Source organism: Cetorhinus maximus, chromosome 8 (genome assembly GCF_964194155.1).
Source record: "Cetorhinus maximus chromosome 8, sCetMax3.hap1.1, whole genome shotgun sequence".
In the NCBI taxonomy this organism is placed as follows: domain Eukaryota; kingdom Metazoa; phylum Chordata; class Chondrichthyes; order Lamniformes; family Cetorhinidae; genus Cetorhinus; species Cetorhinus maximus.
In genome coordinates this window covers 44,137,708-44,158,226 of record NC_135886.1, presented here as the reverse complement: position 1 = coordinate 44,158,226, position 20,519 = coordinate 44,137,708, and the positions used below count along the sequence as shown (strand labels likewise).

The following is a 20,519-nucleotide window of genomic DNA, read 5'->3' as shown; positions in this document are numbered from 1 at the left end:
TCCCATATGTGGGTAGCCTTGACTATATGCCTGCATCATAGTCTTTAAGATTTGATGCTATCTCTCTAAAGCACCTTGTGATTCAGGGCGATAAGCTGAGGACTTAAACTGCTTTATTCCCAGGCTGTTCATTACTTCGTTAAACAGCTGTGACATGAAATTCGAACCCTGATCCGACTGTATTTCTTTTGGTACCCCATATCTTTTAAAGAACTTGTCAACTCCTCTACAGTCCTCTTTGCTGTAATATTTCGTAAAGGTATCATTTCCAGAAATCTAGTGGACATATCCATGATTGTCAGCAAGTACTGATTTCCACATTGAGTCTTAGGGAAGGGCCCTACACAATCAATCGGGACCCTGTTGAAAGGTACCTCAAATGCTGGAATTTGAATTAAAGGTGCAGGTTTAATTACTGCTTGAGGTTTCCCTATCACCTGACATGTGTAACATGTTCAACAGAATTTGACTACATCTTCATGCAGCCCAGGCCAATAGAAATGTTTTTGTATTTTGCCCTCAGTTTTCTTAATTCATAAATGTACAGCTATTGGAATTTCATAAGCCACTGCTAATATTTCATTTCTGGATCCAGATGGTATTACTATTTGATGTATTACTACCCACTTTTCATCTGCCAGAATATGAGGAGGTCTCCGTTTCCTCATTAACACATTTTTAAGGTAATAGCACTCTGGAATACGTTCTACCTCTGTTTCAGAATAAGCTGTTGGTATAACTGCTTTACTCGTGGATCTTTCTGCTGTAATTCGACTAATTTCACTGAGCTAAGCACTTCACCCTCACTCTCTCCCATCTTGTCTTCCTGAACAACCTTTACAAAGACGGATCCAGCTAGCTGGATGTCAGCATCCTTCCCCTGTCTTTTGGATTCTTCCTCTTCCTGTTTCAACCTGTGTCATCTGTGATCTTGTTACTTCACAATCTGGATGCTGTCTCCTCGCAGGGGTATTCGCTAGTACTTGGGGGGGAGGGTTTCAGCTAGATTGGCAGAGGGATGGGAACCGGAGCGGGGAGACGCAAGAGAGGGAAACAAAGATAGGAATGAAAGACAGAAAAGTAGAAAGCAAAAGTGGAAGGCAGTGGAAACAAGGGCTAGCATCAAATAGGGCCATAGTACAAAACAAAATGTTAAAAAGACAAGCCTAAAGGCACTGTATCTGAACGCACGGAGCATTTGCAATTAGGTAGATGAATTAACAGCGCAAATAGATGTAAACAGGTATGATGTGATTGCAATTATGGAGACATGGCTGCAGGGTGGCCAAGGCTGGGAACTGAATATCCAAGGGTATTCGATATTTAGAATGGACAGGCAAAAAGGAAAAGGAGGTGGTGTGGTGTTGTTAGTTCAGGATGAAACCAGTGCAATAGTGAGAGAGGATACTGGCTCAGAAAATCTAGATGTATCAGTTTGGGCGGAGCTAAGAAGTAACAAGGGGTGGAAAACATTACTATTTAGAGGCCTATAGACAACTCCCATTAGTGATAAGGTAGGGACTGGCATTAAACAGGAAATTAGAGATACATGTAACAAGGGTGCAATGGTAATCATTAGTGACTTTAATCTACATATAGACTGGGCAAACCAAGTTAGCAATAATACTGTGGTGGATGAATTCCTGGAGTGTGTATGAGATGGTTTTATTTAGACCAGTATGTTGACGAACCTTCTAGGGAACAGGCTATCCTAGATTTGGTCTTGTGCAATGAGAAGGGTTTAATTAATAATCTTGTTGTGCAGGGTTCTTTAGGGAACAGTGACCTTAACATTCTTCATTAGGATGGAAAGTGAAGTAGTGCAATCTGAAACTAAAGTTCTAAATCTTAACAAAGGAAACTACAAAGGTATGAGGTGTGAGTTGGCTAAGATAGATTGGGGAACTTCATTAAAAGGCATGATGGTGGATAGACAATGGCTAATATTTAAGGAACAAATGTATGCATTGCAACAGTTATACATTCCTTTCTGGTGCAAAAACACAACAGGAAAAGCGGCCCAACAATGGCGAACAAAAGAAATTAAGGATAGTATTAGATCCAAAGAGGAGTCATATAAAGTTGCTAGAAAAAGTAGCAAATCTGAGGATTTGCAGCAGTTTAGAATTCAGCAAAGGAGGACCAAGAGATTGATTAAGAGGGAAAAATAGAGTATGAGAGGAAACTTACAAGGAACATAAAAGTGGACTGTAAAAGCTTCTAGAAGAATGTAAAAAGAAAAAAAAATAATAATGACAAATGTAGGTCCCTTACAGTCTGAAATGGGAGAATTCATAATAGAGAACAAGGAAATGGCAGAGCAATTAACAACTACTTCTTCGTGGAGGAAGACACAAATAACTTCCCAGAAATTCTAGGGAACCAAAGGTCTAGTGAGAAAGAGGAATTGAAATAAATTAGTATTACTAAAACAATAGTACTGGAGAAATTATTGGGACTGAAAGCCGATAAATCCCCAGGGTACTAAAGGAGGTGGCCGTGGAAATGGTGGATCTGTTGGTTGTCATCTTCTAAAATTCTGTAGATCCTGGAACAGTCCTGACAGATTGGAGGGTAACAAATGTAACCCCACTATTTAAAAAAGGAGGGAGGGAGAAAACAGCGAATTTCAAACCGGTTAGCCTAACATCAGTAGTTGGGAAAACGTTAGAGTCTATTATAAAGGATGTGATAACGGGACACTTAGAAAATATCAATGGGATTAGACAATGTCAACATGGATTTCTGAAAGGGAAATCATGTTTGACAAACCTACTGGAGTTTTTTTGAGGACGTAACTATCAGAATAAATAAAGGAGAACCAGTGGATGTCATGTATTTGGATTTTCAGAAGGCTCTTGATGAAGTCCCAAAAAAGAGGTTGATGTGTAAAACTTAAAGCACATGGGATTGGGAGTAATATATTGGCATAGATTGAGAACTGGTTAGCAGACAGGGAACAGAGAGTAGAAAAATGGGTCTTTTTCAGAGTGACAGGCAGTTACTAGTGGAGTACAGCAGGGACCACTGCTTGGGCCCCAGCTATTCACAATATATATCAACAATTTGGAAGAGGGAACCAAATGTAATATTTCCAAGTTTGCTGACGACACAAAGGGTGTTAAGAGACTTCATGGTGATTTAGACAGGTTGAGTGATTGGGCAAATACGTGGCACTTGCAGTATAACATGGATAAGTGTGAAGCTATCTACTTTGGTAGGAAAAACAGAAATGCAGAGTATTATTAGATGGCAATAGATTAGGAAATGTTGATGTACAAAGGGACCTGGATGTGCTTGTACACCAATCACTGAAAGCAAGCATGCAGGTGCAGCAAGCAGTTAAGAAGGTAAATGGCATGTTGGCCTTCACTGTGAGAGGACTTGGGTACAGGAGCAAGGATGTCTTACTGCAGCTGTACAGGGCCTTGGTGAGACCACACCTGTGTGCAGAATGTGTGCAGATTTGGCCTCCTTACCTAAGAAAGAATATACTTGCCATTGAGGGAGTGCAATGAAGATTCACCAGACTGATTTCTGGGATGGCAGGATTGTCGTATGAGGAGAGACTGGGCTGACTAGGCCTCTTTTCTGGAGTTTAGAAGAATGAGAGGAGATCTCATTGAAACATATAAAATTCTGACAGGGGTAGATAGACTGGTTGCAGAGATGATATTTCCTCTGGTTGGGAGGGTCTAGAGCAAGGGGCCACAGTCTCAGGATACGGGGTAGATCATTTAGGATTAAGATGAGGAGAAACTTCTTCACTCAGGGTGGTAAACCTATGGAATTCTCTACCACAGAAAGCTGTGGAGGCCAAGTCACTGAATATATTTAAGAAGGAAATAGATGGACTTCTAGACTCTAAAGGCATCAAAGGGTGTGGGGAGAGCACAGAAGTACAGCGTTGAGATAGAGGATCAGCCGTGATCATATTGAATGGCAGAGCATGCTGGAAGGGCCAAATGCCCTACTCCTCCTATTTTCTATGTTTCTATGTTTTAGGTTGAAGGTGGTAATTTCGCCACCAGAACCTTCCTCAGAACCTGAAGTATTTTTTAAAGCCCAGTCTTTTAAGCCTCCTTTTCCTTTCTCTTTCCTCCATTGCTAACTTCTTCCTCTGGAAGTTGAGTTTTTGCATTTCCATTTCTCTTTGAAATGCTCTCTTTCCTTTTGTTTTTCTTTTTCCTCTAATTCAATTATTTTCAGTTCCATTGCTTGTTCAAGTTCAAGCTTCTTCATTTGCAACTGAAGCCTCACAATCTCTAGCTGTGACTCACTAGTTTCAGGTAACCCTTCCAATTTCAAATGCTGTGCTATTACTTCACTTATGTCTGCTTTCCTCACCCCTGCAGTTAACCCTAACTGCAATTTATCTACCAATTATGTTAACTGAGCCTTGGTTACTTTATGTAAACCTGTCAGGGTTACATCTTCCACTCCCAGATAAGTCTTAGCAATTATTAAAGCCATGTTCGCAGTCTAACCACTTTAAAATTCCTCAACATCAACTCTTGAGTTTAGTGTTCTTCTCGCACTCGTAATCATCAGATTCACCAACTCCAAGTCAATCAAGGAATTTTTTTTTAAATCCCGCAAAATGCCCCCAATTTTGTTATGATATAGCAGGTGGAAACTACCAGGCTGACCAAATCCCAAAGGGAAACTTGGCCAAGCTATCACAACGATTTGCAATTTGTATTACGAGGAAGTATGTGTACTGAAGTCAGAAGTTAATATTCTACTACCACTTTTGGAGATTTTAAATATTAAATTAAAACATTTATTAACAAAAGAAAAGAAAACTTAAACATACAGGATCAAGTTACACAGTTAAATCTAGTCTTATAACATTTCCCAAAAGATTTCTATTTAGCTAGACTCACAAATAAACACCCTTTCCCAGGCAACAGTCCCTATAGATTCTTAATGTATAAAACATCCAGTAATATTACCTCAAGGCACCCCCTGTTGCTATAAAGGAGGTATTTCACAAGTTTCTCACTTCCTCTCACTTGACAATAGAGACCCAAGGCTTGTAACAAAACCTTGCTTTGTGGAAAACCCAGACACTTCTCTGGGGTGGCTAGAAGCTGCTTCCTTCACAGGACCGCTCACACAGCACTCTCGTCAAGATCACATGGCGCCACACACACGCCCCATACAGCTTTCAATCTTTCCTTAAACATATTTCTTCCCCTTTCATCTTTAAACCCATTGTTTTTAACTTTCTTTTGAAAACTATCTTTCCCAGATAGTTTCAAATTTCTTTCAAGTTGTCTTCATGGCCACTACTTATGGGAAAAATAAACTTAATAATTTTGCTTTATTTATTTAAGATCTTTGCCAGTTGTTAAACTTCCTTTGATTTCTCCTTAAAATTCAAAAGTTGAAAATTTAACTCCTCACTCATCTCCTAATGCAAATTCCTGTTATGTTGCATTTACTAGTATCGCATCTTAGCTCATCCATCTCCACTTCAAAAACGCCTGCTTTACACCTAACCCTTTGATGATTCAAACCTTGCAGTCTAACTGTCTTCAGTCTAATTAAATTAGTCACACACAACCTACACTCAACCCCCACAATCCTGCTTCACAATATCCCACAGTAATATTGGGAAAAAAAATATTTTCTTTACATATAAGACACTTCCTTTTGAGCATATACTATAATCAAACAAATAATTTGTTTGACTTTTATGTGCTAATCGATTCCTCAAAGGAGAGAGAGATAGAGAGCAAAGAAAATAATAGTTTCAGAATTTTGTAAGTTGCAGCTTAGTGGAGGTTATCAGGGAAATCAGTGCATTGATAGAGCTGAATAAAAATGCTTCTGTCTAAATTTTTATCACAATTAATTTACTTCTTTGTACTTGATAAGTTTTCCCTCGAGTCCCATGTTATTCTCTATCTGAAATGCTAGTCAGATAATGTAATATTGACCTATGGCAGGTAAAGTGATTTGTTACCATGCAGATCTATACATTGAGTTTCATACTTTCTCTAAAATTGCGGTATGTGGGCAACATATTGCATTACAGAAATTTATTTTGGGATGACATATTGATAAAATTGCTCTTAACTTTGCAGTGTGATACAAAAATACTCCCAGCGATCATAGATTTTATGAATTCAGACTTATGATGCATAGCTCTGCCTGTTAGGAGCTTATATTGTCAGACTTAAGGCTTGGAGATCAGCACACTGCAGGATTTTCTACGTTTGCACAGATTTATCTTTATCTCTTCCTATTTATGGCTTTCTGAAAACAATTTTAAATGCAATTAAAAAGAATCCCACAACTGCATGACTCAAGCAATCATAAAGCTGATCTCCATCAGCAAGGTAGTCACCTGGCAAATCATCCGATAGCCTGAGCTGAGATGCTTCAGAGTGAAATCTTTCAAATGACTGCTACGATACACCAGTTAAACTTTCTGTTTAACCACGAGGAGAGTGAGGGAGCGAGCGTCTAAAGAAAATTTTTGGAACATTCAACTTCTTAAAATAAATGTTTCAAACCATCAGTGTTAGGGATAGTTCAAGAATAGTCTACATAGGATTGACAGCTCTGTCTCTAAGAATTTCTTTTCACAGCTAAAAATAGTCCTTTGTCTTAGAAGAAAGGACACAGTGAATCAACATGCAAGATCTGTGAGGAAAAACTTGAGAGTTCTATAACGTGGCAGATAGTGTTTATCATGAGGCTTTGTTTTAAGCAATACACCTGCTCAGAACAGATTTTATTTGCAATGAACTGACTACATACGGAATTCAAGAACATGTCTGCCCTGAAGTTTGGGGGGAAAAAAGTCACTGTTTATTGAGATAATACATTGAAAAATCCTTTTTGAGAAAAAAAACAATACTGTAGAGGAATTAAATAGCAAATACAAGTAAACCTATAAACATACCTGTGAGATGTTAGTGTATATATCCCATTTAAGACAGATGAGGAGGAATTCCTTCTCTGAGCTGAGATGCATGTTTGGAATTTTCTTCCACAGAGAGGAGTGGAGGTGGGTCATTGAATATATTCAAGGCTGAGTTAGACAGATTTTTGATTGACAAAGGAATCAAAGTCGAGGGGGGACAGGGAGGAAAGTGAAGTTAAGGCTACAATTAGATCAGCCATGATCTTATTGAATTGTGGAGCAGGCCCAATGGGCTTAAAGACCTACTCCTCCTATTTCTTATAAATCTAGCCTGTTCTTGCCCTCTCCTGTTTAAATGCACCATATGTATTTCAAGATCTTTCATCACATTTTTAGAAAGAACTTTCACACTGTTTAAGTCTCCTGCTTATAAGTTCTTAGGAAATCAGAACACTGAAAAATCAGTATTGTTACATTTCCTAGGTCAATATAAATAATGTTTTGTGTAGTTTTCTGATTAGCAAAGTAGATTGTGTGTATGTGGCTCCACAAACAAGCAAACAATATTTCCTAATGTCACGAAAATGTCAAATAATTGTCAACAGACTGGCTGTAAACCCGAACTGAACTTTTTAAGTAAACAGAGACTAAAGGTGACTTGAGCTCACAGCCAATGATGGCTACCCAGTTTGCAACACTGTACCTTCCACATTCCAATCCATTGAGTTGGAAATGCTATAACTGCAAGACCCGTCAAGGACAATGACCAAGGGAATATGAGTGAACTACATATCTTGTTCCCATTAGAAAGACATCAAGGTAAATACCTGAGGTACTTAACTAGTGAAGATGAACCATTAAACCTAATCTGACTGGTGACCACTTTGCGGAACACCTTTGCTCAAGTCCGCAAACATGATCCCAACCTTCTAGTTGCTTGCCATTTCAATTCACCATCTTGCTCTCGTGCCCCATTTCAGTTCTCGGCCTGCTACAGTGTTCCAGTGAAACTGGAAGAATAGCACCTCATCTTCTGATTAGGCACTTTACAGCCTTCTGGACTCATCATTGAATTCAACAAATTCAGACCATGAACTCTGTCCTCCATTTTGAATTTGTATTAAGGAGAAAATTATGTATAAAGGAGAGAAGGCTGTTTGTAAGGGAGGCAGTTTAAGATCCAACAAGTGTGAAAAGCCCGCAGCCTGTATGTACCAAACTATTGCCTCCAGGGACTGAAATTAAGAGAACTCACTTTGATACCGACTGTTCAGGGTATCGTTTATTTTGCCTGGGTCTTTTAAAATGTGTGTGTCTTACTGTTGCCTGAACGAATGTGTGACTGGGAGTTAAATTAATTAGGGGATTTAGAAGTTATTATAGTAGTAATTTGTAGACATATGTATCTGCTTACGATCTTTTATTAATAAATGTTTATTTTAGTTTTATGAAAATCTCTTAAGACTCGGTGGTCTTATCACTGAATTCAAAGTCCACATGTTGAAACATACAAATTGAAAATTAGTTGTGACAGTTGTTTCAGGTTTCCCTCTGGGATTTGAACAGCTCAGCATTTACCATCTGCTGTGTCATAACCTGCCCATCCCCCCTTTTTCAACAGCATAAACCCAATCACATTTCTACCTCTCTTCAATTCTGAAAAAGAGTCATATTGGACGTGAAACGTTAACTCGGTTTCTCTCTCCACAGATGCTGCCAGACCTGCAGAGTTTTTCCGACACATTCTGCTTTTATTTCAGATCTCCAGCATTCACTGTATTTTACTTTTACATTAAACCTAATCGTTTGGACATTGGGACCTTAGCTAAGATGGGGGAATGCCCAGACATGAACTGATTAAGTTACAAGGGGGAGTATACCAGTAACGACCATATTTAAATAACAGAGTGACAGTCACGTGACAGGCCCACCATTTGTGTGTTTAAGTTTCTGCTTTCTCTGCGATAAGGGGACAAGAGGCTGAGATGATGATAAGAGAAGACCTGAGTGGGGTCCCTCCTTCCTCCTCCTCTCTCCAACCTACCTTGCAAGCTTTCGAACCCTATTTGCTGACCATAACCTCCCACTGATGCCTCTGCTGCAGACAGACATTTGTTGAAGGAAATCAACCCCGCACTACTGCCTTCAGAAGGACAGCCAAATCAGCTGTCTATGTCTTTAAATTGCATCCACAAGGAAAACAGCAGGACCACCGAATTCATCCTTAAACCAGCTGAGTCACCAAGCTATGAACCATATAACCTTTCTTTTTCTCTGGACTCTAATTTGATTAATCTAGCTTTCCTCACTCTCTAATCCAGTGTATGGGGAGTGTGTGCGCGGTGGGGGTGGGGATGTGTGTGGAAAGTTGGAGCATATTTATTATTTTACTTAGACCGGGTTAAGTACAATAAAGCTAACCTCTTTGTTAAACTCAAGAAAATCTATCCGATTGATTCTTTTATGATCGCAACGTGTGAACGGTTAAACACTCACTGAATTGGCAAATATATCTTTTTCACAAAAACCATGTTACAGTCAAATAAGGAGAGGGAAAAGAAAGGAGCCATTCAAACCCTCCTTACTTGATTGCATTGCTAGGCATTCACCTAGGATTAAATACATTGTTCAAGTGTGAAATGGGACAGAATTCAGACTGAATCACAAAGCAGTACACAGAGTTTGCTGTGATACAAAGATTGTTATTGGTTAGAACAAATGGAAAATTGATGTTCGTTGACATAAGTCAGTCAAGACTGAAACATTAATCAAAGGGTCTGTGATCTGTGAAGTTTAATTAGAATGGATTGCTTCTACCATGCATGTGTAAAAGTAACTTGCCCATTAGCTGATGCAGAAGATAGACAGTATTCAGTGAGACTGGTTAACTTACTATAAGGATAATCTTTTAATTTTACTAATAATTTTGACAAGGTTATTACTGCATGCTACTGAAATCTGGCAATAGAAATTTAGTTGACAGCGCATTCATATTCTTGCAATATTGCATTGCTTATTTCCTTTACGTTGTAGGTATCGACTGGGATTTTGTCGTTTTTGTACAATGAAGTACACTCCAAGCACCAGTGAATTAGATAACATGTTTGTGCATCTTACAAATGTGTCCGTGCAGAAACATGGGGTAAGTTGCTTAGGTCCTGCATGTTGGGTGGTGAATTGACCAATGTAAAAAAAAAAGTGCATGAAAAATAGGAGCAGGAATAGGCCACACCCTCTTTCAAGCCTGTTGCACCATTCAATAAGATCATGACCAATCTTCTTTCTCAACTTCACCTTCCAGTACTATTTCCACTCTGTCTAAAAATACAAAAGCTCTCTGTCTTCAATAAGCTCAACAACTCAGAATCCACAGCTCTCTGGGGTTGAGAATTCCCAGAAATTCACAACCTTTTGAATAAAGAAATTTCTCCTCATCTCAGACCTATATGGCCAGTTCCTTATTCTGATACTGTGTTTCCTAGTTCTGGACTCCTTAGCCAGGGGAAACATCTTCCCACCATCCACCCTGTCAAGCCCCTAAGGAATTCCAAACGTTTCACTTCTTCATTCTTATAAATTCCAAAGAATATGTCCCTAGTCCACTCAATCTCCCCATTATAGGACAATTCCTCTCATCCCAGAAATCAGTCTAGTAAACCTACATTGCACCCTGTAAGATAAGTATATCCTTCCGAGGTAAGGAGACCAAAACTGTATACGATAAACCCTCACTTTAAGCTGCCCCTGTTATGGCACAGCGGATGGTAAATGCTGAGCTGCTCAAATTCCAAAGGGGAACTTGACACAACTGCCACAACTGTTTTGCAATTTGTAAATTTTTCGAGATGCCTGCCTTGAATTCAGTATTAATAAGACCACCGAGTCTTATAGGTTTCTTACAAAACTAAAATAAACTTTATTTGAATAAACAAAATGATTTTAAGCACATACATAGAGCTACAAATTACTACTATGCTAACTTCTAAATCCCCTAGTTAATCTAACTCTCAGTTACACCTCCATTAAGGCATCACACAGTAAATAACACACAGATTTTAAAAGACCCAGGCAGAGTAACAGGATACCCTGAACAGTCGAATTCAAGGTGAGGTTTCTTAACTTCAGTTCTTGCGGACAGCAGTTTGAGGCTTAAAGGCTGGAGGCTTTTCACACTTGTTAGATCTTAGAATGCCTTCCCTTACACACAGCCTTCTCTCCTTTATACATATTTTCCTCTTTGAATGCAAATTCCCATTGTTTCATTATGTCTTTGGACTTATCTCTCTAATAATAAAATCTATAATAGTACCAATTTTACCAGTAATCTTTGGGAAAAATACACACACACACACACTCACTCTCAAACCCATAGACACAGACCCCACTATTACTCTACAATAAATCCCAATAACATAATGAAAATTATTATATCTTCCTGACATCCCCCCTTATTAAAAGATGAACCATTATGGTTTAAAAAGACAGCTTCATTTTCTGAACCCATCTTACATTACCTCCTATACGTATTACACTATTACATTACCAGATGCATGCATTGACGTAACAATATATATACAAATCCTTGGTATCAACATAAATCATTCCAGTCCAGGTTCTACATGTCCAATTTTCCCTTTAAGCTTCAAACCCTTGACAATGCATCTGCAATCAGATTTTCTCATCCCGCCACATGTATAATCTGTAGATTAAATGATTGCAGTAATAAATTTCATCTGAATAGCCTTGCGCTTCTGTCTTGAAATTTGTCCAGAAACTTTAAAGGATTGTGGTCTGTATAAACAATTGTTTCTGACGAATTGTTTACAACATAAATCTGAAAATGCTGCAACGCTAACACCAAACCCAAAGTCTCTTTTTCAATTGTTGAATATCTTCTCTGTTGTACATTCAACTTCATGAAAAATACCCTAGCAGTTTCTCAATTCCATTGTCACCTTCTTGTAACAATATGGCCCCAATGCCTATATCGCTTGCGTCACCGGCAACTTAATTTGCTTGGCGTAATTGGGTACTGCCAAAACTGGTGTCGTAGTTAAAACAGTTTTCAAACTGTCAAAGGCCTTCTGACACTCCTGTGCCCATTGAAACTTCTTGTTCTTTTTTGATAGTTCAGTCAATGGAGCAACTGCACTGCTAAAATTCAGTACAAATTTGCGATAAAACCCACTCATGCCCAGAAATCTTAAAACTTCTCGTTTTGTTGTAAGCATGGGGAAATCCACGATATCCTTGACTTTCACACCCTCAAAGCCACCTTACCATGTCCAATGGTATGGCTTAGATACGTAACTTGTGCTTTTGCAAATTCACTTTGATCCAAGTTCACCACCAAATTAGCTTCTTGTAATAGAGTAAATAATTCTTCCAGATGTTGTAAATGCTCCTCCCACATCTGACTGAAAACTATCAAGTCATCAATATACACAGCACAATTGCCCAGACCTGCAATTACTTTGTCAGTCTTTGAAATGTTGCAAATGCATTTTTCTTACCAAATGGCATGACTTTTAATTGATATAGTCCACCTGGCATCTCAAAAGCTGATGTCTCTTTGCTCTCTCTGATAATGGTACTTGCCAATATCCTCTCAGCAAGTCAATCTTTGTGATAAATTCTGATTGTCCCACTTTCTCAATGTAATCTTCCAACCATGGCATATGATATGAATCTGCTTTTGTCACTGCTTTCGCCTTTTGATAGTCCACACACAGTCTTTGTGTTCCACCCAGTTTCGGTACCAGCACAATAGGCAAACTCCAGTTACTGCAACTGGACTCAATGATGTCATTTTGAAGCATTAATTCAATTTCTTTTTTGCAGTTAACTTTGCCAGATTTAAACTATAAGGATGTTGCCTTATCGAAGATGAAACTCCTACACATACATCATGTGTAGCTTAATTTGTCCTTCCCAGCTTATTCCCACAAATATCTTTGTGTGACCGCAATAGCTTCCCCACATCACTTTGACACTTGTTTGGAAGGTAACTCATTATATTTAAATTTTCAAGTACCCCCTCATTATCTAATTTGATTAGTGAAAAATCAATTTCAGAATCCTCCATTTTTATCTTTTTCTCTTTATCTACCCCCACTAATACCTCCTTTAGGCCCGCTTCCCTGTCAAAGTACTTTTTAAGCAGATTTACATGACACACCCTCTGCTTCTTTCTTGTATCTGGAGTATTTATGAAATAATTGACTTCACTCAGTTTCTTTCAGTCCTGTAAGGTCCAATAAACCTTACCTTTAACAAGTCACCCAGAACCAGCACTTTCTCCCCAGCAACTAAACTACGAGCTGTAGCTTTCCTGTCCATCCTCACTTTCGTCACTTGCTGTGTTATCTTTAAATGTTCCCTAGCTAACTCACATGCTCTGTCCAATCTCTCTCAGAAATTTGATACATAACCCAGAAGAGTAGTTTCTGAATTTTGACTCACCAATTTCTCATGAATCAATTCCAGAGGTCCCCTTACCTCATGACCATAAACTAGTTCAAAAGGACTAAAACCAGTCGATGCATTAGGAGCACTCCTAATAGCAAATAACATGAATGGAATTCCCCCATCCCAATCCTGTGGATAATCCTGACTATATGCCTCATCATGGTTTTTAAAGTTTGATGCCATCTTTCCAAAGCCCCTTGTGACTCTGGATGGTAAGTTGTTGATTTAAACTGTTTTATCCCCAAACTGTTCATTATCTCCTTAAACAGCTGTGATGTGAAATTTGAACCCTGATCTGATTGTATTTCTTTAGGTAGCCCATATTTTGTAAAAGATTTAGTCAACTCTTCCACAGTTTTCTTTTTTGTAATATTTCTCAAAGGCATTGCTTCAGGAAACCTTGTAGATACATCCATTATTGTCAGTAAGTACTGACTTCCACTTTTAGTCTTAGGGAGGCATCCTACACAATCTTGACCCTAGTAAAAGGTTCTTCAGATGCTGGAATTGTAATTAAAAGTGCCAGCTTAATCACTGCTTGTGGTTTCCCTATCACCTGACATGTGTGACATGTTTTACAGATATTTCTCTATGCAATCCAGGCCAATAAAAATGTTTTTGTATTTTCACCTGTATCTTTCTAATTCCTAAGTGCCCCTCCATTGGAATTTCCTGAGCTATCCTCAGAATTTCATTTCTATATACAAATGGTATTACAATCTGATGCACCTCCCTCCAGCTTTCATTTGCTGAAGCATGATAAGGCCTCCATTTTCTCATTAAAACATTATCCTTAAGGTAATAACATTCTGGAATACACTTTGCCTCTGTTTCTGAATAAGCTGTCTGATATAACTGTTTTATTTGTGAATCCCTTTTCTGCAACTCCACTAACTGCCTTGAGTTAAACACCTCAGCTGAATTGTCCTCTCTTTCCTCCTGAACAACCTTATCAAACACAGTGCCAGCTGTTTGGACTTCCACACCTTCTGTCTGCCTTTGAACTTCCTGTTCTTGTTTCGATCTATGAGGTTGTGATCTTGTTATCACACAATCTGGAAACATTCTAGGATGCTCTCTCTGCAACACTTCTGTTGAAACCACTTCTACAGGCTGCTCGACTACCATAGGCATCACCCACATCTGTGACCCAGCTATATCATTACCCAAAATAAATTGAACTCCTGCAATGTGCAATTTTTCCACTATTCCAACGATCACCTGTTTTCCACTTACTCTTTAAATTTGCCTTCCACAATGGAATAGGTTTAGCATCTCCTTGAACCCCATTTATTATCATCTGTTCCTGCAATTTTCTCTCTGAACAACAAATATCACTATCCCAAACACTAAGGATTGACTAGCCCCTGTGTCTCTTAAAATTTTAACATCTTTACCTATTCCACCCTGTACGCATAAAAAAATCTTTAAACATTTCTGTAACCTGCTCCTCAGAATTCTCTTGGGTAAATTGTGAACACATTCCCACCTCTTTACCCATTGCTGATTCTTCCTGTTTTGCCTGTACACAAAGCACTGGTTTTACCTGTGCCTGAACCTCAACCCACAGTACTTTTACTTCCAGTAATTTTCTGCAACCCAATAACTCCCAACAGATTTTCCCTGCAATTTCCAACACACTGACTTCGTGTGTCCAAGTCTTACAATGAAAACACCTAAATTTTCAAGTGGCACTTCTACCCTCAGCACCTTCCTTTTTACTATGAGAAAAAACTTCCTGTGAATTTCCACCTACTCCTCTTCCCTGACTATGCACCTTCCTTTCACCTTGCCACTTTTTATCCTTTTCTGATTTAAAAAGGTGACGAAGAAAGGTTTAGCCCAATGATCTAACTCATCATTAGCTATCTCTGGAGCTTGTCTTACTGTTTCAACCCACTGTTCCCCCTCTTACTACCGAAGGAATTGAATCTTTAAATTCTTCCAAAAGAATGACCACTCTAAGAGCTGCATATGTTGTCTCTATCTTTAATGTCCGTATCCACTGGTCAAAATTACTTGCTTTACTCTTTCAAACTCAATATAAGTTTGCCCAGGCTGTTTTCTCATATTCCTAAATTTTTGCCTCTTTGCTTTAGGAACCAACTTGTATGCACTCAAAATAGCCTTTTTTACCACATCATAATTCACCGATATTTCTTCTGACAGTGAAGCATAAACATCATGTGCTCTACCCACCAACCTGAATTGTAACAACAATGTCCAGTTTTCCTGTGGCCATTTCATCTATTTATCTATCTTCTGAAATGAAATAAAGAATGCTTCAACGTCTCTTTCTTCAAACTTTGAAAGAGCTTGTACAAATTTAAACATCTCCTCACTGGGTTCTGCTCTGAAATAAGTCCTTCCGCACCTTCTGGGGTGTATTTTTTTAACTGTCAGCAGTTTAAGCTGGAATTCTCTGTTTCTCTCTTTTTCTCTCTCCTCCTTTACTAACCTCACCATTTCTAATTCCCTTTCCTGTTTTCTTCCTTTCTGCCTGTTCCCTTTGAAATGCCTTTCTCTTACCTTTTCTTTTTCTGCTGTCTCTAGCTCAAGTTTTTTCATTTGCAGCTGAGTTTGAGCCCATTTCAATGAACCACCCCTTGGAGAGCTCTGTCTCTCAGGTATTCTAGGAACCTGGGTTCGAATCCCACCACGGCAGATGGTGGAATTTGAATTTTTTTTAAAATCTGGAATTAAAAGTCTAACAATGACCATGACCATGGAACCATTGTCGATTGTTGTTCACTAATGTCCTTTAGGGAAGGAAATCTGTTGTCCTTACCTGGTCTGGTTACACATGACTCCAGACCCACAGCAATGTGCTTGACTCTTACATGCCCTCTGAAATGGCCTAGCAAGCCACTCAGTTGCAACAAACTGCTACAAAAAAGGAATGAAACCAGATGGACCATCCAGCATCGACCTAGGCACCGGAAACGACAACGGCAATCCCAACCCTGTCAATCCTGCAAAGTCCTCCTTACTAACACCTGGGGACTAGTGCCAAAATTGGGAGAGCTGTCTCACAGACTAGTCAAGCAACAGCCTGACATAGTCATCTCACGGAATCATACCTTACAGATAATGTCCCAGACACCACCATCACCATCCCTTGGTATGCCCTATCCCACCGACAGGACAGACCCAGCAGATGCTTGCAAGTAGTCGTGTGTTATAGATTCACCAGGTTGACACCTCATTTTAAGGTGTGCCTGGTGCTACTCCTGGCATGCCCTCCTGCACTCTTTATTGAACGAGAGTTGATCCCCTGGCTTGATGGTAATGGTAGAGTGGGGGATATACCAGACCATGAGGTTACAGACTGTGTGCGAGTACAATTCTGCTGCTGCTGATGGCCTGCAGCGCCTTATGGATGCCCTGCTCTGGGGGCCAGGGCATAGTGGCATAGAGTCGGGAGGGAATTGCCCTGGGAGTCCTCAACATCGACTCTGGATCCCATGAGGTCTCATGGCATCAGGTCAAACTTGGGCAAGGAAACTTCCAGCTGATTACCACATACCGCCCTCCCTCAGCTGGTGAATCAGTGCTCCTCCATGTTGAACATCACTTGAAGGAAGTACTGAGGTTGGCAAGGGCGCAGAATGTATTCTGGGTGGGGGACTTCAATGTCCATCACCAAGAGTGGCTCAGTAACACCACTACTGACCAAGCTGGCTAAGTCCTAAATGACATAGCTGCTAGGCTGGGTCTGCGGCAAGTGAACCAACAAGAGGGAATAACATACTTCACCTCAACCTCACCAACTTGCCTGCCGCAGGTGCATCTGTCCATGACAGCAGTAGGAGTGACCATCGCACTGTCATTGTAGAGATGAAGTCCCGCCTTCACATTGAGTTGCGTGGCACTACCACCATACTAAATGGGATAGATTTCGAACAGATCTAACAACTCAAAACTTTCTTTATTCGTTGGGATGTGGGCGTCGATGGCAAAGCCAGCATTTATTGCCCATCCCTAATTGCCCTTGTTCAGAGGGCATTTAAGAGTCAACCACATTGCTGTGGGTCTGGAGACACAGGTAGGCCGCACCAGGTAAGGACAGCAGATTTCCTTCCCTGAAGGACATTAGTGAACCAAATGGGTTTTTACAACAATCGACGATGGTTTTGTGGTCATTATTAGACTTCTAATTCCAGATTTTTATCGTAGTGGGATTTGAACCCTGGCCCCCAGAGCAGGGCATCCATGAGGCACTGTAGGCCATCAGCAGCAGCAGAATTGTACTCGCACACAGTCTGTAACCTCATGGCCTGGTATATCCCCCACTCTACCATTGCCATCAAGCCAGGGGATCAACCCTAGTTCAATAAAGAGTGCAGGAGGGCATGCCAGGAGCAGCACCAGGCATACCTTAAAATGAGGTGTCAACCTGGTGAAGCTATAACACATGACTACTTGCATGCCAAACGGCATAAGCAGCAAGTGATAGACAGAGCTAAGCAATCCAGCAACCAACGGACCAGATCTAAGCCCTGCCACATTCAGCCGTGAACGGTTTTGGACAATTAAACACTGGAGGAGGTGGCTCCACAATTATCCCCATCCTCAATGATGGAGGAGTCCAGCAAATCAGTGCGAAAGATAAGGCTGAAGCATTTGCTACAATCTTCAGCCAGAAATGTCGAGTGGATGATCCATCTCGGCCCCCTCCAGAGGTCCCCAGCATCACAGACGCCAGTCTTCAACCAATTCAATTCAGTCCACGTGATGTCAAGAAATGGCTGAAGGCACTAGATATGGCAAAGGCTATGGGCCCTGACAATATTCCGGCAAGAGTACTGAAGACTTGTGTTCCAGAACTTGCCGTGTCCCTCGCCAAGCTGTTCCAGTACAGCTACAACACTGGCATCTACCTGGCTATGTAGAAAATTGCCCAGGCATGTCCTGTACACAAAAAGGACAAATCCAACCCGGCCAATTACTGCCCCATTGGTCTACTCTCCATCATCAATAAAGTAATGGAAGGGGCCATCAACAGTGCTATCAAGCAGCACTTGCTTAGAAATAACCTGCTCACTGATGCTCAGTTTGGTTTCTGCCAGAGCCACTCAGCTCCTGACCTCATTACAGCCTTGGTTCAAACATGGACAAAAGAGCTGAACTCCAAAGGTGAGGTGAGAGTGACTGCCCTTGACATCAAGGCTGCATTTGACAGAGTGTGGTATCAAGGAGCCCTAACAAAACTGGAGTCAATGGGAATCAGGGGGAAAACTCTCCACTGGTTGGAGTCATACCTAGCACAAAGGAAGATGGTTGTGCCTGTTGGAGGTCAGTCATCTCAGCTCCAGGACATCACTGCCAACTTCCTCAAGGTAGTGTCCTCGGCCCAACCATCTTCAGCTGCTTCATCAATGACCTTCCTTCCATCATAAGGTCAGAAGTGGAGATGTTCGCTGAAGATTGCACAATGTTCAGCACCATTTGCGACTCCTCAGATAACTGAAGCAGTCTATGTCCAAGTGCAGCAAGTCCTGAACAATATCCACGCTTGGGCTGACAAGTGGCAAGTAACATTGGCGCCAGACAAGTGTCAGGCAATGACCATCTCCAACAAGAGAGAATCCAGCCATTGCCCTTTGATGTTCAATGGCATTACCATCACTGAATCCCGCACTATCAACATCCTGGGGGTTACCATTGACCAGGAACTGAACCGGACTAGCTATGTAATTAGGTGGCTACAAGAGCAGGTTAGAGGCTAGGAATCCTGTGACGAGTTACTCACCTCCTGACTTCCCAAAGCCTGTCCACTATCTACAAGGCACAAGTCAGGAGTGATGGAATATTCCCCACTTGCCTAGATGAATGCAGCTCCCACAGCACTCAAGAAGCTTGACAGCGTCCAGGACAAAGCAGCCCACTTGATTGGCACCACATCCACAAATATTCACTCCCTCCACCACTGATGCACAGTAGCAGCAGTGTGTACCTGCTACAAGCTGCACTGCAGGAATTCACCAAGGCTCCTTCAACAGCGCCTTCCAAACCCACGACCACTACCATCTAGAAGGACAAGGGCAGTAGATAGATGGGAATACCACCAACTGTAAGTTCCCCTCCAAGTCACACAGCATCCTGACTTGGAAACATATCGCCATTCCCTCACTGTCGCTGGGTCAAAATCCTGGAACTTCCTCCCTAACAGCACTGTGGGTGTACCTACACCACATGGACTAGAGCAGTTCAAGAAGGCAGCTCACAACCACCTTCTCTAGGGCAACAAGGGATGGGCAATAAATGCTGGCCCAGCCAGCGAAGCCCACATCTGATGAATGAATGAATTAAAAAAAAGTCAACTCCCAGAGAAGTCTTAGCAACTGCCAAAGCCATATTGCAGTCTCACCATTTCAGAAAAACCTCACACCAACTCCTGAATTCAAAATGCTTCTCATACTCATTACCTTAAGATTCACCAATCCAGGAATTTCAAATACATCCCACAAAGAACCCCCAATTTGTTAAGGCACAGTCGATGGTAAATGCTGAGCTGCTCAAATCCCAAAAGGAAACTTGAAACAAATGCCACAACTGTTTTTTAATTTGTATATATTTCAAGATGCCTGCCTTGAATTCAGTAGTAATAAGACCACTGAGTCTTATCGGTTTCTTACAAAACTAAATTAAACCTTTATTAAATAAAATAAATTAATTTGAGCACATACCTAGAGCTACAAATTACTACTATGATAACTTCTAAATCCCCTAGTTAATCTAACTCTCAGTTACACCTCTGTTAAGGCATCAGTAAAACACACAGATTTTAAACGACCCAGGCAAAGTAACACGATGCCCTGAACAGTCAAATTCAAAGTGACTTTTCTTCACTTCAGTTTGAGGCTTAGAGGCTGGAGGCTTTTCACACTTGTTAGATCTTAGAATTCCTTCCCTTACACACAGCCTTCTCTCCTTTATACATATTTTCCCCTTTAAATACAAATTCCCACTGTTTCTCTATGCCTTTGGACTTAACTCTCTAATAATAAAATCTATAATAGTACCAATTTTACCAGTAATCTTTGGGAAAAATATACAGTGTTTTTTAACTTCTCCTAGCTAGGTGAAACATTTCACCCCTTTTGAATTGAAGTTAGTCTGATTTATTTAAAAATGCAAATGTTTCCTTTACACCTCACATTCTAAAACTTGC

At 40.4% G+C, this 20,519-nt stretch overlaps 1 protein-coding gene across 2 annotated transcripts in view; it reads left to right on the top strand.

The window, feature by feature from the left end:
- Positions 1 to 20,519, top strand: part of ttll1 (tubulin tyrosine ligase-like family, member 1) — a 72,355-nt gene that overhangs the window by 32,870 nt on the left and 18,966 nt on the right. For both annotated transcript variants that reach the window (XM_078546753.1, XM_078546752.1), the window contains one exon: positions 9,911 to 10,019. In XM_078546753.1, the coding sequence (XP_078402879.1) occupies positions 9,911 to 10,019 (109 nt within the window). The remainder of the gene's footprint in view (positions 1 to 9,910; positions 10,020 to 20,519) is intronic.